The 27,038-nt window shown below is 37.8% G+C and overlaps 1 protein-coding gene across 1 annotated transcript in view; it reads right to left on the reverse strand.

Moving 5' to 3' along the window:
- LOC150099881 (alpha-2-macroglobulin-like) overlaps nt 1-27,038 on the reverse strand; it is a 136,193-nt gene that overhangs the window by 74,665 nt on the left and 34,490 nt on the right. Inside the window, exons 3-7 of the mRNA XM_090403164.1 lie at nt 25,891-25,989; nt 24,645-24,758; nt 23,100-23,245; nt 7,508-7,798; nt 5,857-6,006 (exon numbers count right to left, since the gene is read on the reverse strand). Of these exons, the coding sequence (XP_090259290.1) occupies nt 5,857-6,006; nt 7,508-7,798; nt 23,100-23,245; nt 24,645-24,758; nt 25,891-25,989 (800 nt within the window). The remainder of the gene's footprint in view (nt 1-5,856; nt 6,007-7,507; nt 7,799-23,099; nt 23,246-24,644; nt 24,759-25,890; nt 25,990-27,038) is intronic.

Raw genomic sequence — 27,038 nt, forward strand, 5'->3', positions numbered from 1 at the left:
AAAAACTCTTTTTGGATAGTCGCTTTTGGCCTTGGAGTTTGGTTTTGGTTCCAGTGGAGTTCATGGGGTTTTCCTGAGTGGCGACAGGGGTGATATCTCCTCGTCACAAGACGGAAACGAAAGTGAGCTGGATTTCGATTCCCGTTTTCCCGAGTAGGAAGCAAAGAAAAATTGCCATAGAGTCCTAGAGAAGGAGGGATCTTCTTCGTTTCGACGCTAGTGATAACTATGCAAAGCAGAAAGCTGTAAAGAGATCGATGTCCTCGTTGCTAATAGTAGAGCAAATATATGTGTGTTAAAGTATTCCAGAGTTACAAGAAGTTATACCAGAGGTACGTTAGGAAAGGGATAAAGGCCCATACGAAAAGCTCAAGAAAGGTACTGTAAATCATAATCTATGTTAGCTAGAAATTTGTCTGTGAAAAGTATTGTGATTCCAATACAAAACTGTTGAAGTTATACTAGGACTTTAGTATATGATAGAATGTGTTATGTGTAGATTGACTAGTGTTAAAGATTTGTGAATGATTAAGAGTCCTAAGGTATTTTTGCATGTCTATTAGATTGCACAAGATATTTAAATGACATATTTGTGTGTTAGTGCAAATAACGGTATAACGGAATAGTGTGAATTAAGTAATTACGTATCCTAAGAATTGAATGCCTAATGTAATGTATAAAATAATTGAAATGTCACAAGTATGTGTTAGCAGTGAATGATTTGTTAATCTACTTCAGTATGAATAATCAGATAGTGTGAATTGATCTAATTTGTTCACATCAGGTGAATTTATGAATTAAAGTGTATGGCGGCATAATCACAAATAGCCATATTGCTTGTAATAATTTAATGTTAGTCTATAAGTATTTTAGTTTAGTATTTGAATTGTACCATTTTAGAAACTTAATAAACCTTTTGTTCAGTGATAAAAGAGTTGTCTGATGTTGCTAATCCAATGCACCGCTTAAAATCATCGTACCTAATCATGCGGGAAAATTTAATGTTGAGGAAAGAGATTAAGAGTCACGACTGCAATAATAATAAAATACTAAGAGATATATTCGAGATTGACTTTCTCCCTATTTATGACAACATAAATGGTGCAATTGATAACCACTTGAAAATATTGTACTTAGTCACGCGGAAAATTTAAGTTGAGAATCGAGTTAAGTGTCACGACTGCAATAGTTACACTTTCAGATATATTTGAGTTCTTTCTCCTTGTTTATGTATGTAACATCCTAAACTAAATATTCCAAAAGGCGCAGTATAAATACAAATATTAGGGGTACTACGGGGAGCAATAACTTAGATATTGGTATAACGTTTGGTAAAATCCCGGGCATAGAAGTTAGAAGAATATAGATAAAAGGAATTCGTAAGAATTAGAGTAGAAATCGTAAATTGGGACACAACAATTCCCAGCTGTGTTGTTCTCGCTGTCCTAAGGCTTCATTTCTATTATTTAGAAAAAAAAATCAGCTCAGTCCAGAGTTTTCATTAAAACGTTTTTCTTTCTTTTTTTTTTTTCGATGTCATAATGATCGAATATTTTTTCTTTTTTGTCTGTATTTTTACTTTTTTTGTTTTTTGTTTTCATGAATAACTTTCTAAAAAGTTACGCGAGGTCACTTCTCATATCAGCTGATGAAAGAACTTGCATATATATCAAAGAAATCTTCGTTTCCTCTGTTTTATTCGTTATCAAAAAGTTGGTTTTGGATGAGTTTCCTCCACTTGAATTTTATGACTGTGTTTATGCATTTACTAAGGCGTTTCTCCGTGTTATATTATGATTTCCATTATGTTGGCAAAATATTTTGTTTATTCTCAATTCAAATAATTTTAATAACTTTTTAATTTTAAAAAATTAACTTTTAATTTTCAACTCCACTGAGTTAAAAAACTATTGACGCATTTCAGTTCCCAAAAGGGAATCAACTAAACTAACGGACTCCTTTTTTTTAATCGGTAGAGTGGAGAGAAACAAGTGCATATTTGCCTTCACTAAAACCCTGAGAGCTCCGAGAGACAGACGAAAACTGGCCTGGAAAAATTGTCCGCTAGTCGACGACTGGAGTAGGACCAAAATCGCTGTTTTCGTTAGCCGTTCCACCTTGGCTAAGAGTTATTTCACTATTGTTTAATAATCGAAATATTTACCAAATTATTTACCAAAATTACATTGCCAAACAGAAGCAAAAGGCTTCTGTTTGGTAATGTAATTAAACCACTGCTTTCAGAAAAACAGAATGAGTGGATCTCCACCGTCGCAATCTTTGGTACTGAAATTCACACGCGAATGATTTCTTGGACTTCAATCATGTTGTTTGATGAGCAAGAAGACGAATTGTAACCATTCTTGCGTGTTGTTAAACCGAGTCAAATGTTAGATTTTGTTCTTGCAACTTAAACGATTCCATTCTATTTTTATTCGGATGCATTTATTTATCACAATAATGATATTTTTTATTATAGAAGGGAATCTATTTTCTGTGGCTTAATCTAATTATTTTTGCTTTTACTTACAATCTCCACGATAACTCGGTATCAGGCTACACTTGCCATCATCAGGTTGAATGATCAGTTTTCTTTTAACAGCCGTCGCTTCGAAAATCTGGAAATAAAAGAAAGACTAAATAAATATTTTTGCACACGTTCATAAATACGTTTCCTTTTTTGTTTTATTGAATATTTTCGCCATTCGTTAATTCACCGAATATAATGAAAGTCGCAGGATTCTGGAAAAACGCAAATTCTGTCTGTGAGGTGTTCAAATTGCGCTGTTGAATTATTAGAACGCACTGAAACGGATGAAATCACCAATCATTGTTTGCCAGTAGACGATCAAGGTCTTCTAAGAGCAAATATTACTTCTCTCAGATAATAATATGTTTCTGGAGTTAAAAAAAATCAAGCTTCAATTTATTTTTTTTTCCATGTCTTTACGAACCTTAATCGACAGGTATCGAAACCATGTTCAACAATCCATTTCACCGTTTATACTTGATGACGTTTTGAGATCGCGGCTTATTCACATTGCAATTTGCACAAATTATCGTCATTTTAATGTATATATATTATATTATATTTTACTGACTCACTGAAAGCAGTATCACAAGTATGGTTTCATATGTAGGACCAGAAGAGGTGTTTGTCCTAAAACAGTATCCACCATCTTATATTATGTTTACATCAGTACCATGGGAGGACTAATGGCAACAAGACCAGATAAAAGACAAACTTGGAACCTTTCAAGCCACTTCAATCCTCCACTAATCACAGTTTCACGCTAATACTATAAATAAACTAATAAGGGAGTACATTAGCACATGATTAGTTTATTTATAGTTTATATTTTATATATATTTTTGCAATCCAGAAACCATGGCTTGGAATTTTTTCAAGTCACTCGAAGTCTCCAGTAAAGAGAGTGATGATTTCAGATTCCACCTAAACATCCAGGTCCACTCGCCGAGATTCGAATTTGGAGCTTGTTGGTTGCAAAAAGTACACACTGTCCTCTCTGCATCCACTGCGGTACTTTGCTGCCTTAAAGGGAAAAGGGAAAATCCAGCCGTTTCCTTCATAAAAGGTTAACTCCCCATCACGGGAAAACCGTCATAAATTGTTTACGTGTCCATCATTGATTGAAAATCAGTTCCACTTAAAGGATAGAAAATATCCCATCCTTCTGACACTGCACTACGCCACCAGTTGTCCCTTATTAGTTGCGGAATACAACAATTTACAATTTAATTGAAATAAAAGATTTTTATAAGAGGAGGAAGAAGATGCCTCTTCATTACAATCGACAATCCAAATACAACAGTGCCTCGAATGTTTTACCGACTTCAGTGAAGCGGTATTTAGATTGTGCCACTTTCTAAACAAAGTATCAACATGGATGAGAATTAGAAAGAGGAGGTAAGACAACAGAGAGAACGTGTACATATATACACTAGTGCCCAAATCCCAAGGATGAACTCTGTTTCTGAAGATTACAACTGCAAATTCAAACGAATTAGCTTGTGGCAATGTCTGTAACTGGAAATTTCAAGTAGAAAGCGTGTACACGTTTCAAAGTTTCGAATCGCGAGCAAAGGATTCAAGTGGGAGCAGTCTGTAGGATTAAAGTTGAGCAAAGCGAATTGTGTTTGAAGAAAGTTCTTTTCGTGAAGCAATAAACTTGCAAACTTGGATATCTTGTAATATCTCAAAGACGGATGATTTCACGGGGAAGAATTGTTGGAAAGCTTGAAGAAGGCCACAGATTTACTGATATTGCCAAAGAATTTAGAATCTCACATAACGTTGTATCCAGGCTCTGGAGAGCGTTTCTAACCAGTGAGATCTGTATCAAATGTTTGCGAAGTGGTTGCCCTCACTATACCATGGAGTAGAAGGATAGATTTCTGGTTATAACTGCAAAACGCAATCGACGTACCACGGAGGGTCAGATTGCAAAGCCGGCTCCATTAAAGCACAAATAAACGGATATCTCGAATAGCTGTGGCAGGACGTCTGTGATCAGAAGCCTATATATTGCAATTTAGTTTGTATTAAATTTATGAAACATATTTGTGTATTATAATTTATTTATATGCTGGTAGTAAATTTGCAATAAATATTTATTGCCAATATGTAATAAATCTGTCCACATATGGCTGTAGTCATGAAAATATTTTCATACAGAGGTAAAAATATAGTTGGTCGTTAGCTTTTGTACACCAGTGTATGTCGAGTGATAACTACATCTTGTGATTTTTTACTTTTATTTTGGTAAATATAATATAGAAGAGCCATTTTCTTTCTCATTTCAAATTGTGTCCGCAAAACGCAGAGCACAGGGAACTGCAATTTTCATGATAGCAATGATTTTTCCATTGATTCATAATGGCTACTAAACTGCCTTCCACCTAAGAACACTTTCACAAGTGCAAAGATGGATGGATGGATAAACTGAATTATCTACAAGAAGCTCTCCAATAACGAACATTTACTCACCACACCGTTTGTTGATTACTAATAGTAGTTTTTTTTTAAATTTTTTTTTGAATAATTTTGACAATCTGCTTTGTATGCTAAATAAAAAATAACAAATTTCTTGGAGAAAAAAAAAAGCGTAAATGTGTCATATCATGTTCACTTGTCTCCAAAAATTAAAATAAGGAACAAAGAGAAATATCGCGATAAGTCCGTGGTGGGGAGGAATAACATATTAAAATCAGATACATCATGTAATAAATGATGCTAAGTGTTTATCGTACACAAATAGGTGACACTCTCAGCTTTAAATGAAAATAAAATTTGTCGGTTTGGAGTGGGTTTTTGCTTCGTGTCTGCATTGAGAACAAGACATTTCGCGATAGCAAAATTATTGCATTTTGACAATCTAAGTTTGTCTTGTTTTCTTTGACATTGTCTTCATGTAAACATTTGTTACTGACTCAAACGATTTATTTAGAATATTTGTGGGTGTTTCTTTCACATCTCATATCGCACTGCTTTTCACTGAGTTGCTAAAAATGCAGCATACAGTTTTAGAGTTATTGTGCATTTCTTTCTTTTTTCCTTAATTTATGGAAACCTTGAAAGAGACATGTTGCTCTGTCCGTTGTCTTACTATCTCCCCTTCACAAATTGTATTCGCGCGTATTCATCTTTCTGGCCGGAAATGGGACTTTCACAAGAACGTCAGAAAACGGAATATTTTTATTTTCGATAAATGATTGCGACAACAATTTTTATGTCGAAATTATTTACAAACTTCGTTGCATTTACATGACAATAACAAGAAATGTTATTTCTTATAGAAGAAACAAGAAAAGACTAAGCAATTGTACCGTACTCACTTTATTCAGTGTCAGTGTATTCCCAGTACTCAACAACTGCACGCTCTTGTCCACCACTCCCAATCCACAGACGGAATCCTTTTCTGCCGTCAGAGTGAGGGAAACGGGAGTTCCAGGCTGCTTCTCATCTTCGTCGAAGCTCAGAGAGACCTGAGAAGGAAAAAGAGAAGAAACTGAGTTGCAATATTCATCTTACAGAGAATTGCTTCGTAAAGCGGGAAAATGTGCTTTGCGACATCAAAAGAAACAGTCCGGTGGTCTCAACGATCATTTTTGTTAGAAAGCAGGATTACCTTTTTCCAGCAGTTTTCTTGTTCTTCACTCAAAAGTGTATTCAGCAAATTCTTTGTGTTAAAAACACCTCCGTGTAACAGAAAAGTCTTCTGAGAAAGTAAAATATTCTGTAGAATTCAGAAGTATCTTGGTTGCTCCTTAATATTATTTGGGCCCTTGCAGACACCCAAGCAGCGCCATCTACATTGCAGACAGTCATTTTATTGTTTTGATATTTGAATCAAACTTTTACAGATGTCGAGGAATAATTAATCTTAATCGGCTCAACGACTACGATCACCTGACAAAAATGCATTTGGCATTCACGTGCTTCTTCTTCCGCCTTCGACCGTATTTGACGTTGGCTCTGGTGGACTTCAGTTTCCAACAGTGTTAATGATTGGTGACTTTTCAGTCATCAATCATTAAATACCAATCATATGCCAAGTTTGAAAGAAGTAGATTGGAGCTTCGACCTCGAATGCAAGGAATGAAAGAGGACGTTTTCGGCAGAGTCTGCTGATTCTAAAGTCGCAGGAAGTTCTTTTGTTCTTCGGATTTCACGATTGTAATTTGTCTCTTTCTTCCTGATTTACGTTTACGCATGGACCCACACTTCACCGTACAGGTATGAGAAACCAAATCTGACCGAACAGGGTGGTTACTTCTTATGCCTGAAGTGTCCGCTCTCTGTTTATTGCGTGCGTTCTTCCATCCGGTTTGCCTTTTCTGGGAAACGAAAAACCCGAGTTTCAGGGAGGAAAAAAAATCCTCTACCGGCGTATGAGACCGATTAACTCACCCTTCAGGTGAAAACACCTGATCAAGATTCTTCACGACACACACGGGATTCGAACCCAGGTATTTTCAGTCAAAGGACTCGCTAAACCAACTGAGCGACGGAGACTCAAATCTGTCTCTAACTGACATTATCAATCGAATACAATTGGCGTGTTGATGATATCCTGTCTTGTAGATCAGTAATTATCCGGTGAGAAGAGTGTAAGCTACTCGCACTTCAATGCTCGCACTCTTAATTCTCCTTCGCCAAGAAAAAAAAAAAGAAAGAAAGAAAGAAAGAAAGAAAGAAAGAAACGTGATCTGTCATCAATAAAACAGGCCTAAAACTTTAGGAAGGTGATTTTGGCCAGGAACGTTGATATTTAAAATGTTTATTTGCATCCACGTGAGTATTTTGATGCAAACAGATGAAAAGAGATTTCCATTCAAGGAATAAAAAAAAAAATTAGGTAAAAGAAGGAACAGAAAACTTCAAAATTGACTTACTTCTATAGTGATTAAGGTGTGAAAAGTGTGTAACCAAATGCTGCGAAAGATTAAGTTGCAGACACTTGCTAGACAGCTTGAATTGACATACCTTGTTCTGGGTGCATTTCTCAACATTCACTCCTTGACTGTCTGACACAACTTCGCCGTCTTCTCTCAAATAATACACCAGAAGTCTGAAAGAGGGCGCCATCTCAGCAGTCACTGGAATATGAAGCAACATCCTTCCAATTCTGGAATTTCCGGGAAATACTTCTTTTCTCCGAAAATACTTTAGATCTTCGAACAGGTAGGTTTGGTCTCTGTAGTCAGTGACGTCATCCTTCTGTTGGAACATAAACTGGCGTTGATCCTGAAGAACAGTTGCTCCGAAAGCGATAACCTGAGTAATAGATTAAACAAACATTAATCTTTGGTAATGCTTTATTACTAATGGGATAGTGGATTAAAACTGAAGTGAAGTCGCAATTATTTCTTTCTACACATTTCTAAAGCCTAATTATTGTTAAATACTACACAATAATCAAGCATTACCAGAGCCAAAAAAATACTTTAAAAATAGAAAAAAAAAAGTTAAAGTGTACCTGTGGTGCCTGGAAGTAATATTTCCGCTTTTATAATGTTATTTTTCCAAAGAAACATTGTTATAAGTTCGACTGTGGATACTGACTAGATAAGCTTTTTATTTTTGTAAGAATTTTGTCCGCCGATTTCCGAGTTAAGCGAATTTTACCTACGCAAGTAATTTTTTTTCTTCCGGAAACAAACTTGGAACTTTGTGACTCAGACAGATCCACTGTACAAGTCACACTCCTGAAGGCAATAATAGAGTTTAGGTATAAGAACACGATATCTGTCAGTAGGGTGTGTCTAAAACTCTCGCGTTAGCCTCAAATTTCATCGGCAACCTTGAATTAAACAACCAGTGTAACTACAAGATTACATTGGCTGCAGACGATTTGTAAAATAAAGCTCAAGTTCATTTTAATCTCTTTCGGAAATAAAAGGCATTTTTATTATTTTTTTATTTTGTTGCAAAATAGGACATTTAACTTTTACCATTTACGACCCCACTGTATCTTCTGTTAAGAGTCATACTAAATTACAGCACGCATTCAAGACAAGGCTGTAATTTTCATGGGAATTCCTTGATAATATGCTAAAGTAGAGACCTTCGATTGCTATACAAACTTACAACACTTGTTCTATAACTAATTGCGTATTTCAGATTATTATTATTATTATTATTATTATTATTATTATTATTATTATTATTATTATTATTATTATTATTATTAAGAGAGACTTCCAGGTAGTCAGAAACTCATCCAGAAAGGACACATACCACCGCACCAGCTGTCATACTTGTTCTTGCATTCATTCACACTACTCAGGCACACAACATCCAATCGTAATCCATTCCAATCACGCAACACCCTATCAGAGAAACAAAAAACTAGATCTCACTCCCTTTCTTGATGCCATTCATCCCTAGATTCCAAGGAGGCCCGCTTGTCCTTTCCCCACCTACAATAAAATTGAAAATTCCATCAAATGAAATAATTTTAGAAGCTTTTTGTAAGTTCAATCATACCACCCATCTTCTCGTGTTTGGTTGTGTCTGCACTCTACAAATTTTCAATGTCTTCATAATCACCATTCCACAATCCTGATATCATTTTAACACACTCGTTTGTACTCTCTTAAATATACCAGAACCACTACGGAAACCAAGAGACTAAACACCTGCTCACAATAGTCCAAGAGTCTTATCAAGATATTGTAAAGAGTCAAAATGACATTCTTATCTTTACATGTCCAAGTTCGTTTCAGCATTGCAATTATCTTTTGAGTTGTATTTGCAATCTTTGCTACAAGGCCTTTGAACTTCAACTTCCTATCTCCTAAAAACTCCAAGATCCCTAGCCACATCAATTTCTTCCAGCATAACCCACCAAGATAATATGACATTAAATATCTAATATCACTAAGTGCACGACTTTACATTTAGTAACTTTGAACTGGTAGCCATTTTGACATGTCCATAATTCCAGTCTATTCAAATCTTTCTGTTAAGTACTACATATCAGGAGCACCCTTGATCCACTGACCTATTTTTGCATCATCAGAAAATAGTATGTCGTCAGCCAAATCCTTCCCAATGTCATTAATGTATAGATTGGATAGCAATGGAGCAAGCACTGATCCTTGTGGTACACCACTGGTTACCTTAATTCTTCCAGACTAACATCCCCCATATAACACTTTTTGATATATGTCATTCAGCCATCCTCTTATCCACGCTAATATTCTATAATTAAAACCAATATTCTCGGATTTACGCAAGAGTCTGCCATGCTGTATTCTCTCAAAAGCTTTAATAAACTCCAAAAGTACGTAGAGATTCTCTCGACCCATTTCTAAATGCGAACCCTAACCAACTTTTCCAAAATCTTCATGAGCACTCCAGACATACTGATAGGTCGAGAGTCTTTGCACCATCCTTCTGCAATGCGATTATTATACAGTCTTTTCATCCCTTTGGAATCTTCCGAGTTCTTAGACTCATATTAAACAGCCTGGTCAAAGGAATGGCCAATTAAGCCGAACACTCTTTTGACACCCGTGCTGATATCCCATCATCCCCTATTGCTGAAATCAGTTTGTGCAAGAGCTTTAATACTTGATCCTCATACATCTGAGTTTCTTTATCCAGTGAAGAGGAAGCAGTAAACTCAATGTTGCTTTAACATTGAGTCATGAAATAATAATAATAATAATAATAATAATAATAATAATAATAATAATAATAATAATAATAATAATAATGAAATTATCATTATTTCGTAATAATGAAATCTAACATAGTTTGACTTCGAATTTCTTCTGTCGCGAATATTCTAGACAAGATAAAAAAAGGTGGAATATTGGATAAGAAAGGTGGAATAATGTTAATGTTTTGTTAATGTCCAATACTGCAATATTTGATAGTAACTAGAATTTTATTTTCTTGAATTTCTTTTTAAACTATGCAAAAGACATATATGCATAATACAAGCGTATAAGCATATCTGAGTTACAAAATGCATAAACTCACAGCTGTTAATAAACAGAGCAATGGCAGTGAATGCAAAAGTAGTCTGTCACGAAAAATACTGAATGCATTGGTAATAATTAAATTATATTTATTTATTCTTATGGCACAGTACAGCTACAGATTAATGTCCAATATTGAAATTCACTCTAAGGCCTCCGTTGACACTTCATGTATCTCCCATAGGTCGCCGTATAAACGGCGATGGGGAAGTCACTGATGATATGTTTCATAGTCTGTAGAATATAGGTGCACGCACAGAAAGGACAATTTGCCATATTCCATTTATGCAGCAGGTAGCCACATCAGCCCTGGTTCACCCTGATTCTGTCGATAGTCGAAAGACCCCCTGCAGGGATCTTTCGCAAGATAGCTGTTTGTTGGCAAGTTCACAGCCCATTGTTGGTTCCCACTTGTCCCCACTTGTGGAGAGTTGAAGGCGTTTGACCAGAAAAGGCTCCGGTTATGTCCCAAAATGGGTACCTTGATTTCATCCGGGTTTTAAGAAGGGGGCGTGGGTTTCATGAGGACTGAGTGGAGCGGCAGTAGGGAGTTATTCGTGATTTTCTTCACTTCTTTTAGTTAAGCCTGTCGTCTTCGTATATTTAGTGGGATTATGTTGGAAAGCACTGGGAGCCATGGCAGGGGGGAGGGATTTCAGGTTACCACTAATCGTGCACATGGTTCTGTTCAGTTGGAGGTCAATAATATTTGCATGAGCATTTCTTTCCCAGACTGATGCACGGTACTCTGCAGCAGAGCAAACAAGGGCAACGCTTGAGGTCCTAAATACGTTGACTCTGCAACACCAACTAGTTCCACTTAGTCTTGAGATGGTGATGATGATGATGATGCTTCTCGATTTTACTTTCTTTTTCACTTTACAGATGTGATTTTTGTAAGTCAAACTGCTATCCAGGTTCACCTTCAGGTAGTGCGGGTAAGGATCATACTTGAATGGGCTGCCACAGAAAATTATGTTGAGTTGGTGGTTTGCCTCCTTAAGATCGAAAGGTGTGGACACTGTTTTGGTATGGTTTGGCTTATGATGCCACTGCTCATTTCTCGAGAATCTCTAGATCGGTGTGTAAGACGGCCTCCAAGAAATCGAAAGAAGGTGCTTTGTGGCGTTCAGTCATGTCATTAGCATTCATATATTTGCTTGATCATGTTGATGGAATGTCCGAGATATAGATGATAAAAATAGTTGGAGCCCAAACAGAGCTGAGGAGCGACTCTGAATGAATCTGGGTCTGCTCTTCCTTCATCCAATATGTACCCGATTTTTTTTTTTTGTTTTGAGCATGAATTCTAAAACGTGTAAGGTTGTTTTACCTTTAATGATGAAGCCTAGCTTTAAGTGCAAGCCTCTAGTCCAGGCTGCATCATAAACAGATGTCAAGCGAATGAAGACAGCTCAAGATGATTTCTTTAGAAAACCGCACCCAATTTAAGTTGTTAAACCCAAGACTTGATCACAGCAGTTCTGCTAGGCCTATAGTCAGCGTGCTCTGTAGGGAGAAGCATCTCGATGAGCGGGAAAGTCCTTTTCACAATGCCTCATTCCAAGAGCTTGTAGGTTGAGCATAGAAAATCAATTGGGCAAAGGTTACCAACAGAGCTTGGGTCGTTCACTGGCTTAGGAACGCAATCATCTTTAATTCTCTCCAGCTGACTGGTAGTAGTTCTCCAGTAGAGAGGATAGTGGAGAACAGAACTGACAGCCATGCCTTTCCCCGCTGGAAAAAGTGTTTAAGGAACTCAGGGAGGAAGCCATCGACAACAGAGGCCTTGCCATACTTGGTAAGTGAGAGAACTTCCTGGATTTTCTCTGCTGTGATTAGGCTTCGTGGATCTGAAGTTTCAGTGTTGAAACTGAGTAGTTTGGATGTCCTCCTTTGTGGAAGTGTTTGGATTGATCTTAGATGTTGATAATAAATGGATTGCAACTCGGTCTGGGGTGACTTCTGGAACATTTTTGTTGTAAGTTCTGCTCCTTCAAGTTTCCTCAGTAGAGACCAGTTATTCCAGCTGGATTTAGAGAAGTCGATTTTCCATGGCTGATAGCGATCTCTCTCTCTCTCTCTCTCTCTCTCTCTCTCTCTCTCTCTCTCTTCTGTTGTCGTCCACGTGCATTATTATTAATTTTTTAGCCACCAATGGGTCGCCGGATTTTTCGCGCATAGCTAAGATATCTTCAAGTTCTTTGTTTTAACACGATGTATAATGGGAACGTAAACCACGAGGGATGGTTGCTTTGGCTACTGTTTTTTTAACAATTTGACAAATCTGGTGTAGCTTTTGGGCACACGTAGAATTGTATTGATGGTTTGATAAATGGTTTCATTTATCAAACTTTCCGAATGTTCCTTCTAGGTATTGGAGCGGTTTTAATAAATGAGATAGATAAACCGATCTTCAGAAGGAGAGGGCGATGTTCGCGGTTTTTAAAGCTGTAGAGGATAAATCTATTAATTGGTGGGAGGTGGTTGTCAATATCTTTAGAGAATATGCATCGGTCAGGAGTATATGCCTTTCCCCATCTGCCAGAGTGATAGGATCCTGGCATCAAAGATCAAGTGAAGGTTGTGATCTCCATCCAGGTAGCCTGTTATTCTCTTTTAAGATCAGCAGATTAGTAGCCCAACATGGAATGGTGGGAGTTAAAATCTGACGCGCAGATAACTGCATGTGGAGAGAGGCTTAATATCTGGTTTGTAGACATTGTAGATTTTAAGAGTGTCCATTTTTTTATTCCACTGGCGTGTTTCAGGTCAGGTAATGGCTGAGTTGCGTTTATCAGGCCTGGGTGCATATAATTGGCTAAACCGTGGCTGGGATGAAACCTGTGGACCACTAAGAGGGCAGGGATGTTGAGTCAATTTGGGGCGGAATTAGTCACATGGGTCTCTTGAAGTAAAAGGACACGATAGTTTTGTTTTGGAATTTTTTCCAATGACCTCGGCTTTGCATCCTGAGAGATCTTCAATGTTCAGGAAGCAAATCCCGAAGTTTGATTGATGTGGGGACTGTAGTACACTTTTCGTGGTCTGCTTACCTCCCAAACAGGAACATAAACAAGACATATGGTCCTGGTGGTGTATCACTTATTGTTTTAAAAAAATATGTCCCAGAACTAACATTTATCATATATCACCTCTTCAATTTATCGTATTCAACCAGCATCTATCCTACAACATGGAAACAGTTCATCCCAAACAAAAGTGATAAGAATCGACCAACAAACTACTGCATGATTGTTCTCACTTACTTCTTTTCTCTAAAATTATGGATATCATCAACAAACAACTCCTGAGCTGCCTAGAGGCCTACCAGCTAATTAGTGGCCAGCAGTACGGATTCCACCACTAGTGATCTAGAGCTAATCTTCTTGCTTTCAACATCCATCTCTGGACTAATACCTCGGAGAAATTTGGAGAAACAGACGTGGTTACCCTTGACATTTAGAAGGCACTTGATTGGGTTTGGAGCACGGGCATGCTTTACAAACTGTCATTCTGTGGTCTGCCTTTCTCACTCTGCAACTGTATTGACAACTTTCTCACCGGTCGCTCACTACATGTCATGGTGGACGGTTTCCTCTCCTCAGATTTCCCGACCAATCCAGAAGCATACAAGGGTTCCGCTCTTTCATCCCACTTTCCTCCTCTTGGACATAAATGACCTGCTCTCGGAGACCTCTATCAGTATCTTTGCTTCGTTCCTCATTTGACAAACGTTGAAGAGCTGAAGTATTAGAATCCTCAAGACCCACCACAAACAATAGCCTGTTCTTCGATCTCCGAGCTATATCCTAAGCTGGCATGGAATACCTTGTAGATTTCCATTCCACCAAAACTCAGTCTTGCCTGATCTCTGCCAAGAAAAAGCTATCATCGCGCCCCCTCAATAGTACTGAGCTACACCTTCACCTCCGGTCTTTCCTTCCACTAGCACATTTCAAATATGGCTTCTGCAGTCGCCAAAAATCTTGGTGTACTTTTTCGCAAGACACTACTTCATACCTTCATAGCTGCTAATTCTATACAAAACGGGGAAATGCAGGCCCGGCCCAGTGAGATACCTTCAACCGACTTCCGGAAGACCTTTTGGGAGTGTGTACTCCATGTTTGTTTTCGTCTAGATTGCAGAGAGAATACTCTCCGGCTTCCAGAGCCGTTTTATGTAAACAAGCCATACCATAGCGAAGGATGGGTTGACCTTAAAGGGGCGATTGTATTTTCTATTTCCTGCATACTAGAGACACAGATTAGTAAAAAAATAAATAAATAAATAAAACCGTAAAGTATTTGAGCCACGATATTGACAGTAACCTGAAAAAAAAACGTCCATATTCATTTTTAACAAATAAGTTGAGTTTCGTAATTAACAGAATATATTGTCTCAAAACTTTTGTAAATGCAGCAATTTTAAGATGCTTCAACTGATTATTGGTAAATTCTTCTCTGCAATAGAACAGCATCTGTTGGTCGCGATTATCACAACAATTTGCTCCTTTGAAACGAATACAAAAGGGATTAATTAGAAAACCATCATTTGAACTTGTTCGTTCTTACCTGATAATGGAAGAGGTAAGTGTTTCCAACTTCTCCTGTAAGTAGAACCTCAAACTCTTTCGACTGGTCACATGGTAAGACTTCTTCTACTGCGCTCAACTGAAGGAAACTTCCGCTCGGTGAGTACCACGGATTAATGTAAAAAGTATTCCTTTCTTTTGGTGAATGCTGTATGAACGGATGATCATACTTTACCTAAAGATGTAAACACCGGGAGGCATTCAGCATAATTAGAAAAGAAAGAAAGTGGGAGGATAGAAAAAGAAAAATAGATATTCATTTAACAGACCGATATGAATCGTAGGGAAACAGAAAATGCACGCGCCTTAATTACCAAACGAAATGACGCAGCTCAGCTTACCCTGATTTTCAGCTTACTATCTCTGACACCAACGGGAGGAACAGTGAAGCGAACATTTCCTTCGCTGTCAGACCGAAGACTCTTGCAAGACTCACGTTCGACAGGAAGGTTGGAAAAGAAATCACCTCCATGGGACCTCTTCCACATGCCTGAAACACACACGTTTACGTATCTTCTGGGAAGACGATTTCCAAGAGGATCCTCCACGTGGAACTGAAAGTAAACGAAGACACTCTGACCAGTGGCGTTCAACTTATGGGTCGCGACCTCATTTTGGATCGCGGAAAGATTTCAAACAGGTCTCCCTTCTCTAACCGCGAATATTATATTAATGTGATTTTTTATTAACTGTGAGTAAATTTTGTTTAGTAACTGAACATAAAAGAAAATAATGGGGAAAACCCCTTCTGTTAAGGGATTAAAACCAACAGAAGGATAAGACTAAAGGTCATCTTCGATGAGCACCTTCCTCAACAGTTCTGAGCATCAAGCGACCAGTAACAAAACGCAGTTCAGCGTCCCCATTAGATGAAGTGTAAAGCAATATTTCACACCCACCCACCCACTCACCCACCCACCCACCCACACACACACACACACACACACACACACACACACACACACACACACACACACACACACACACACACACTCTGCACTCCATAAATTCCCGTAAATTCCAAACACCCGACAACATTGTTCTACCATGCATGCACTGGCGCCATACCGACAAAATAGTATTAAAAAAAAAGTAATAATAATACAAAGTTTACTTTCAAATTAAATAACTCGGTGAATCACACATCCATTTAAAACAAAAACTACAATAAGTTGGCCTGTTGTCAACGAAAATACGAAGTTATTTATCCTTCAGGAGCGATAAATCCACTCTACACGCACACTTTCGCACACACAATTCTGATATGCAAAAGGCCATCAGAAATGCTTCGGTTAGAAAACGGAAGGAGGTGCAATAACTTTTTCTAAATTAATATTAAAAAGAAAAATAATTTTCCAAACCGCAGTATCCAAACACTCACCATCCCACGGTAGGGGAGACCAGTACTGTAAATTTTCTGGTTTCTGGAAAAGGAAGATGCAATTACCTTTGCTGAATGGTAAACGGGATAAGGGTAGGTGATCTTCGCGGTCAAATCTGTGAAGTACAAATGAAATAATTAGCTGGGTGGCAAAATGCGCACTCTCTAAATTCATTAGTTAATGACGGTAGGTATTATGCTGAGGAAATGGAACGAATGCTGCATGCAAGTAAATTGTGGTATACATTAAATTATAAATTGTGGTTATATGTATTTGGGTTCGACCGTGGGTGATCGGTTAACGAACAGTGCGGACTGCGAACAAATCGGACAACGAACACTTTCGCGAAAGATCATGTTCGGACAACAAACATATGTTCGGATAACGAACACCTCACAGAACAAACACAAGAAGAAGCGACGCTGTGCGTAAGATTTGTAGAACTGTATTTTACTGCCATCTGTGAACGGTTTCTGGAACGAGACTTTGACAGTTGTATACATAACCTTTTTGTGCGCTAGTTGATTTCTGTTCTCTGAATTTTTGTAAGTGCTTTTCTGAACTTTTTATTTAAAAAAAAAATTGATAATAATGGGGCCTAAAAAGAATGGAGTTTCAAGAACTGTGCTCACCATAGAAACCAAGCAAGAGATAATAGCCAAGGTAGAGCGTGAGTAGAAGGTGTCAGATGTAACTAGGCAGTATGGCTTGAACAGGTCTACCTAAGCACAATCTTAGCCAAGAAATATTTAATCAAGAAGACTCAAGCAGCTAAAGGAGTAACGAAAATCACATCTGAGAAACAAAGAATGTGCCATCCATGAAAAAAATGGAGAGATTGCTTTTAGTTTGGATAAAAGAAAGGGAAATGAAAAGAGATGTAACTAGTATGACTATCATTCAAGAGAAGGTTAGAGAATGTTTTGAAGAACTGAAGAAACAAACTCTACATTCGTCACATGAGGAGATAGAATTCAAGGCTACCACTGGATGGTTTGCAAAGGTTAGAAGAAGATTTGGCATTAAACATGTGGTAATGCACGGTGACTCTGCTAGTGCAGATAAAGAAGAAGCTGAGAAGTTCTGTCTCAAATTTCAAGAATTCATTAAGAAAAGAAGGATATTGTCCGCAACAAATTTTCAATTGTGATGAAACTCTGGTTTATTTTGGAAGCCCATGCCGAACCGTACCTACATCACGAAAGATGAAAAAAAATATTCCTCGGCATAAACCCATGAAAGACCGATTGACGTTACTATTGGGAGCTAACGCTAGTGATGATATTAAGACTGCCAGTGATGTGGAGATCGAATGAAAGGGCATGGGTCACGCAGGTTCTTTTCAAAGAATGACTGATTAACGTTTGTGTTCCAAGCATCAAGGATTACCTTCAGACCAATGAATTGTCATTAAAAGCACTGCTATTATTGGACAATGCACCAGGATTCCCAAAAGACCTTGAAGATAATTTGCTAGAAGACTTTTCCTGGCTGACAGTTCAGTTTCTACCTCCAAATACCACTTCGTTGATTCAGCCAATCGATCAGGAGGTTATTGCGGGTTTCAAGAAATTGTACACTCGCGCCGTTTCGTCGGTGCTTTGAAGCATGCCAGTTCTCCTCGACGATGATATTAAAAACGTTTTGGAAAGAAAAATTTGATATTCTTGAAGCTATCAGGCTCATTCAAAAGGGCATGGTCAGAAGTCACTCCACGACAGTTGAATTTTGCTTGGCGAAAGCTGTGTCTATCCTGCATTCAGGGAGACGGAGATGATGTCCCTGAAATTAATAATGAAATTTTGACAACTGCTAGAGATCTGGAATTGGAGGTGAATGAAGATGACATTAAAGAGCTCATAATGGAACAAGAAAATGATCTGACGACAGAAGAACTCCAAGAAATCTTGAATGAAGAACACCAAGAAACTCAGAGAGATGTGTTTTCTTCTGAAAAAGAGGAAGATGAAAGAGGATCAATGCCGAGATCTGCTATTAATGATCATTTAAAGAAGTGGGAGGATGTCAGAACAACGGTCTTAGAATGGCACCCAAACCAGGTTGAGGTCAATAGGCTTGGGGATCTCTACAACGACAATGCTATTAATCACTTCCAAAAAATCCTGAAGAAGATAGAAAAGCAATTGGCTTTGGACAGATTAACGCTCCACAAACGGAAAAAAACATGACTAATGAAAATGCAAGACTGTGTGTGTAGGTATTATTTTTATTATAAATAAACGCAGTAAGAAATTATATAATTTTTTATTTATTTTTTTGGGGGGTCTCCAGAACGAATTAATCAAATTCCCATAAAAATCTATGGTAAATCGATGATCGGTTAACGAACAATTCGGGTAGCGAACCTCGTCTTTGAACGGATTATGTTCGTTAACCGATCACTCACTGTATTTTGTTCTCTTGTGAAATACGTCATTGTTATTTGTTCTGTTGTTGCTTATTTTGTTTAGAAAATTGATGATTTATGCTATACTGGTGGAGATTTTCCTGTTTTTTTTATATTTGTTCTTTTCATAACATTTTTTTTAAATATTCAAATGTTAACGATTATCGTGAAATGGTAACGAAACGGAACGCCAACAAAACGGTGAGTTGAGAACAAGAAGGCGTGCCTCCTCTGAAGAAACACTTGAGGACATTGAAAATGAATAACCTCTGAAATCGCAAAATTAAAACAAATCAGTCGACAACTACAGCTATGTAAACACACGTGCACCACAGTGAAAATTATTATATTCGATAGATATTTCGTCCCTACTTTCTCCGGAAAACTTTATCTATGGTTTTTATTCAAATGAATTTGAATAAAACACAGTAGAGTGTATTCGTTAAATTGGAATCCATCAATGTATTCATAAGTCAGAATATCCTTTCCAGATGCACACGTCCACCGTGAACACGATCGATCCATTTCCATTTCTTTCTACCAACTTTTACAGGTCACCAAATCCACACCATTCGTCTCAAAAATATGGCATCATAAAAATCCCTAGAGCACACAAGATTTGATCTTCCCCAAGAATCGCTTAAAGAAAAACTGGAAAGTAACCAACAAACAGCTCTCCTATATTGTTATATTCCAAGATTAACTCAAAATATGAATAACCACTCTCCTATACAGCAACCCAGGCAAGACTTCTATTCCACATATTAACGCCATCTGTGAACGGATAGAAAATCACATGTAAAATTGAAACTCTTCACAACTTATAAATCCATTAATCAAATTTATATCTTGCTATCTTCTCCAAAAGATAAACTCTCATCATTGATGCTATCTGGCGTATACAAAGTACCGTTTTCGTAAACATTGTCTGAATATAGATAAAAACAGGAACATTTGTCAATAAACGTATCCAAATATCAGCACCTCATCCGGCTTATCAAACGGAAGTACTCTGCAAGTAAAGGTTTGCATCTTTTATGTAATTTCTTTGAAAGTGAATAACAGACAAAAATACAATTCACTGGGGTTCACAGCATACCTTGTACACATTGCGAATAATGCACTGTATTGGTGGACAATCATTAGCGCGATATACAGGAGGGATTATGTAGTGCATGTGTGTGTGTGTGTGTGTGTGTTTGTGTGCATGCAATGCCCTTCTAGAACATACTTCGGTCTCTGTGCAAGTTGCGAATCACAATAATAATAACTGGCACATTATCAAAAGTCAGATTAAGAAATGGGCCTTTATTTTACAATCGCATTAACAGCAGTAAATGTTTGTACATCAGAATTACGATCGTGGAAGAAAATATTTTGTAGACAAAGTTTACAGCCAAAAACCGAGCAGCGAAATTTCAAACAATAAAAATGAGAAATCGTAGACTGGAATCAGAGCGATGCAATTACTCATTTGCAGAATGGATTGGAAATTTTATAAATAAATGGAGCACGAAGTGGGTCTCAATGTGTAAACTGCAAACACCGAATATAACACCATCCACAAACAAGCTGAGAAGACAAATTAAATTAAAACAAGCGAACCCAATACGTGCGGCTTAGTGATAATTGTATTACAATTAAAACAGCTAAAACTAAACACGTGCGCTTCAACTAAACGAATAATTTAGATTGCAATCGTTATAAAATGTTGTAATAATTGCAGCGATACCTTTGGATTAATTAAAATAATAATAAAAATGTAAACTGGTTTTACTCACTTGAGCTTTTCTCCCGCACTTCTACTTCCATGCGAAGAGGCGAAATAAAAGAATGGGAGTATGAATGGTCGTAGAAGCGATGTTCAATCGAGGAAACATCCGCTGTGTAACGGATGCAGCCTTTTATCTGTTAAACAAAAGCAATGTTAATATTGCATTTTTTACTATTTTATTTCTCCCATATATCGATTAAGCAATAGCGTAGTTTTTGTTTTTTTTTTCAGAAACATGAAGCTCACCTCGGTTTTAAATTCGTCTTCTATTGGTCGGAAATCGAATGCAGAATCGAGTGTGTTGCGAGGAATCTTCTGGAACACCGTTACTTTCACAGTTCCTTCTACGGCCTTGCCGTAAATGTATCTGAAAGGGGAATTTCACAAGTAAAGAGTCGTTTCCTGGAGTGAACTGGTTTTATCAGTTCACAAAAATGTTATTAATTTTTATTATTATTATCAGTAGCACATAGTAGCAAGTATGCTTTCAAGACGCTCCTATCTGAGAGCTAAAGTAGATTTTTTTTTAATTATGGGTTAATATTCAAAGTGAGCCTATGTAGTTCAGTTGATGTGGCGTTTTCACACCATGGTGCTTGACCACACGAAGGAAGACACCTTGGTTTCGAATCTAGTCAGCGACTAGAGGAAATTTTTCTAAGCCATTTTTCGACCGGTTCCCGAGTTAGTCGATCTCTGGCACGGGCAAGCGGGCTTTTTTCTCCCGGAAACTCAAGAAAATCGACCGTAGCACCCACACTATTTCAGACATTAAATATATTGTGTTAGGGTTAGGTACCACGAGATGGCGGCACTTGTTGAGCCATTTCTCTTCACTGTGTGCAGCTTAATTAGTGATAGCTATGGGCCAGCTATCTCTGATTGGGTACCAGTGGAGATTGAACTGCCCACTCAGTCTCCAAAATGTTAGATGGGGCTATAACAGCCTCGCCTACTACCTATACGGGATTAAAAGGCGTTAACTGATTTTTTTTTTATTAATATTCAAAGTACATCCGACTTCTCATAGTCCAGCAGAAACTCATTATGCGAAAAGTGTATCTGCTAATTATGTAAGTATATAAGTTAGGTTTTCAAAGTTTAAAGCAACCGGCAGTTAACCATCGACACGAGAACAAAGGAACTTGTCGCCTTAACCCTCGTTCCAGGATCGCCGAAGATAGAAGGATCAGCATGTGTTATAAATGTCAGGAATAACAAATGGAGGAACAAAATCCCATAGCAAGCAGGAACTACCCCTCTTACCAGACGCAACGTAGCAACGCAAATCGCATGCGAATCATGATGATCCAACTGTGCACGCTCTTTGCACCACTGATGACGACGCTGCATGTTAGTTCGCGTAATGTGGACTTGCATATTTCTGCGCTACCATAGAAACCGATGTTGTGAGCCTCAGTTCTAAATGTTTTTGCGGAGATTCCTGTTCCAGTTGATGACCGGAACGCCGCATTCGATGTGTCGGCCAACGAATAGCAGATTTTGCATATTCTCCTCCGTAGCAACTTAAAGTCAGTGAGTGTGGTTCGTCGTTCACTGAAGATAGTATTTGCATTTCAATACCTGCACTTCCATCTTGGTGTATTATCACTAGTTGTCGAACTGGGATGGACCAATGTATCACAGTTTGCCGAACTGATAAGCCTGCAACATGCCATCCTGTCACTACCCCTCTTTCAAAAGTTTGAAAGAAGTGTCCGTGTAACTATGTCCGGATATCACCCGGACATAGTTACACGGAACAGGGAACATCATATTCCTTCACTTTACACAAGCTATAAGCACGTGACTCGTTACCCGATGCGATGCACCTTGCCCATTGGTAAAGGGGTGTCCGTTGTCTTCTTTACAAGCAATGTATATGCAGTTATTAGAGAGCAAAGAATTTTGTGTATTCATATTTGCACCTCTGCCATCCAGACAGAATTATATGTAACACCCACACTGATGATCAGGGCAAGTCCCCCCCCCTCCAAGCATTATCGAAAACAGCTCAATCTAGAACTCATTTGGTCCTTCGTCAAAACGTGAAGGAATCCTGAATAGTTTGGTTACCCAAACCTTTTGTGCTCCAGAAATAACAGCCATTCTGCATCATCTTCTGAATCTTTCATTCTCATCTCGCTTCTACTTTTCGATGCAAAACCAACCTCTCTTCAACTGTCTCCAAAGCAAGGAGATAAAATTAAGCCGTCAATCTATCACGCTGTTTTCAATACTGTTGAAAATGATGGGGGAAGTCACCAACAGTCAACTTTCACCAGCTGGAATTGTGCCAATGAATCACTGACCATCACTGTGGATTCCGTGACTCTCGACACATAACTGACCTCCTTGCCAATATATTACCCGTCTGTAGACACAAGCTATGGAAGACCCCTGAGACATTTGATGGCAAAAAGACTTACAAAATTACCATCTTTCGGTGCACTTCCATCCTTTTCAGCTGGATTATCAATTTCATTGTCTGTCATGATGTATGGCTTTATTTCATGGATGTCCACAATAACTTCGGAGCTTCTCCTGGCTGTGCACTTTCGTCCACGCTCTTTCTCTTACTCATAAAGGACCTTCTATCTCTGATATTTAATATATCTTTCATATCGCATCTCTAATTTTTCTAGCTGGAGTGCACTGTATTCTCCTTTTTCATTTGACTCTCCTTACATTGCATAAACATCTGAAACAAGATAATCAAAACTCAATTCTTCCAACGCTGATATTTTTACTATTTTTAGGTGAGTAAGAGATTATCTTGCCAGCTGTAATTCTGCCAAGTACAGTCTGTCTTATTTCACTAAAGAAACGGCTTATATAACTCATTTTCCTTTTTTATAACACTAAGATATCCATGCAAGATAAATCCGTGTTCTTCTATGGACTCGCAGCTGTAGCCTTTCCTGACCATATCACATTGCATACATAACCACACCTTCCTCCAATAATCTAATTGTCCTTTTCAAGAGCTTCCAATGCAATTTGCTATGAAAATTTCCAGGAATATTGTTCAAATATTCGCAGTGTTGCACCAAAATAAAATCCTCTGTCTAAAAAGTATTGATATACAGAAGAGGACAGTGAAGTTAAACGATGACCCCTCTTTCACAAAATTACTCCACTCACTTTGCGACTGATGTTCTCTTCTTTTGCCATACCTTTTTCTTAGAGGGTTTATGGGCACTCTTCGTTTTCACATTCTGCACGTTCTCTTAAGCGTAAAAACACGAGCAATTCCTAATTACATCGGGTCACTCCGCAACTTCAAACATATTTAATATAATTTCGTCTATCTCTGCTCTTTGGAAAAGTCTTCTGCTTTCCCCAAAACTACAACACCCAACTACTCGAGAGATAGAGCGAAGAAAGAACAAATCTCAATAACAAATTTCTTCTTTTCTCTTCATAATTTGACTACACAAACTACTGTTATGGTAATTGTGGGTGTTACGATATTTCGAGTGTTGGGTTATAAATAAAATATATTTTAAACATTTTAATGAGATAAATATAAAGAAAAGCCATTCGTTTACGCTTAAAGAAACGCAGTTTGGTATTCATCAATCAGAGTCGTTTCCGTGATGTTTAGGCTTACTATTAGCGAAATATTCCAAAGGAAAAAAAAATTCTCTTTAGAAGTTGGCACTTACCTGGCACAGATCCTACATATGATTAGTCTTTGACTTATCCGCGAGAAATAAACCGGAATTACGAGAATTTCAAATTTCGGCAACACTGAAAAGGGAAGAATATTGGGTTAGTTCTTCCGCTGTTGATAGCACAAAAATAGCTTTTCAGTGTGAATTATGAGCAGGAATTTCATGCATTTCTAATAAATGATGACAAAAGTGAATAAATGCACTCTCTATAAAACTGCTTGGGTGGAATATTTGTCCAAAATCTATTCTTTTGCTCTTGTTCCATTTTAACTGAGTTTAGGGAATAAACCTGCTTACCATATTCTTCAACGCTAAATGTTTGTTCGGTGATTTCCTGCTTTATTTTCATGAATATTTTCCACTTTCCCAGGAGAGGTTCTTCCGGCAGAGGCATTTCCACTTGAACTATCCCTGCAAGAGAATAAAGAAATCATCCGAATAGGATTCCGTGATAGAACAATTCGGACACAAATCAAGGGGAGATATAGAATTCAGAATTCATACACTTCTAGAAAATGATCGACAGACTCACATTGGACGAAATATTTTTAATTGTATATAAGTCATCATTATTCATAGATTCAAAGTCGTTTAATAATTCAGTGAATGTTTCGTCCACATTGCTTTTTTATAGTAATCAGTATGGCTACGATCCTTGGTTACACACAGTTCTGATCTGGTCTGATTTTCCCTTTCAGTCGTTTCCGACCGAAGGTGACATTGTAGGCATTGCCCACAAAGTACTCCTGGTGATTTTTAAAGGGTAGTTCATCATTGCTTTCCCCAACTCCCAATTTTATCCGTGCTCAGGACCTGCATATGGCTGGGACGTATTTATGACTGTAATCCATGTGTGTTCGCGGGGCCAGTTTGCCTGTTCTGGGGGACGAAAAACCAAAGTTTCGGAGTAAAAAAAATTCCTCTTACCTCCGTATGAGACCGGCTAATTCCCCTTTCGTCGAAATAGACCAGATAAAGGCTCCTCACGTCATTGACGGGAATCGGACCCAGGTCTTTCCGACTGAACTACGGCGGCTCTAAAACAGTATTCCGAAGAAAAGGGTTACGTCATATCAGTTTTATTCCGTAAGATGGTAATTATAATTCTCTGAATTTTAGAAATTTACTCTGTAAAGTTCTTTTTAATTCTTTCTAGTTCTTTCTTTCTAATTCTAATTCATTCAGTTCTTTCTAATCTAGTTCCATTTTTCTGTTTTTTTTTCCTAAGTTTTTTCTTTAACTGCCAATCTCTTTATTCCAAATCCTAATCCTGTAGCTTCCTCTCTTTGAGAGGGTTGCAGCTGATTACAAGGGAGATAATGACGCAAGGTGGTTTCTTGTGGTGGAATCGAACCGGGTCTTTCCGATCAAAGGAAATATATATATATATATATATATATTCATTCTTCACCTGACTAGAATGAATTTCTCTTCGTTGATGCACAAGAAATTCAAGAAATAATAACAATATTGTCGTTAAATTTTACAACGAAAGTACGTCCATTAGAAGAAAAACTCCGCAAATATAAATAAATGCACTTACTAGGAGAAAGGGATATTTCTTTCCACTGAGCAATTCTTGTTTGCGAGGGGTCTTCTATCCATAAGTTTCCAACCTTCGAAACCGAAATGAATAGCATTACTTAACAAATGTAGGACATAATTTTTATTTTACTGGAAAAGATGGAAAAAATGATGCCAAAGTGATTTAATAAATATAGTAGAATGAAGTACAACTGGGAAAGATATTATCATTAGTAGTAGTAGTAGAAACCCCCAGGGAGTCGAGGGAGCTCACATACTTATTCTTGAATTCATTCGCACTGCTTGCACTCTCAACATCTAATGACAACCCATTCCAGTCACGCGCCACTCTATGAGAGAAAACACTAGCCCTCACTTCCTTCTTAGCAGCATTCATTCTCAGCTCCCAAAGATGCCCTCCTGTCCTTTTTCCACCTTCCATAAATTGAACAATTCACTCAATTGAAATCCTGTATAATCCTTTCAGAAGTTTGTAATTCTCAATCATATCACCCCCTCTTTCTCCTGTTTGCCAGTGTATGCGGCCTACAAATTCTCACTCTGTCTTCATAATCAATATTCCACAATGCTGATATCATATTTAAAACTCTCCTTTCTACTCTCTCCAATATATCAAAATCACGACGGAAACCAGGAGACCAGACCCGTGCACAATAATCCAAATGAGGTCTTATCAACGCATTGTAAAGAGGCAAAACTTTATTGACATCCTTATCTTTTCATGTGACATCCTTATTTATACATGTGAACGTTTGTTTCAGCATTGTAAGTATCCTTTGAGTTGTATTTGCAATCTTTGCTACATGGCCCCTGAACTTCAATTTCCTATCTATTAACACTTCAAGATCCATAGCCTCGTGAGTTTCTTAACGCATAATCCTAATAATATAATACGATATTGGACATTTAATCACACCGACCTGCGTCACTTTACACTTACTGACATTGAACTGACATCCATTTTCCCATTCCTACAGTTCCAGGCAATTCAAATTATTCTGCAAGTACTGCATGTTATCAGCATTCCTGATTACCCTACCTATTTTTGCATCATCAACAAATAGCTGTATGTCGCTTGTCGAATCCTTCCTAATATCATTAATGTATGGATTGAATAAGAGTAGACCAAGCACTTATACTTGTGGT

This window comes from Typopeltis vanoorti, chromosome 13 (genome assembly GCF_054136105.1).
Source record: "Typopeltis vanoorti isolate ZY-2024b chromosome 13, IOZ_Tvanoo_1.0, whole genome shotgun sequence".
Classification (NCBI taxonomy): domain Eukaryota; kingdom Metazoa; phylum Arthropoda; class Arachnida; order Uropygi; family Thelyphonidae; genus Typopeltis; species Typopeltis vanoorti.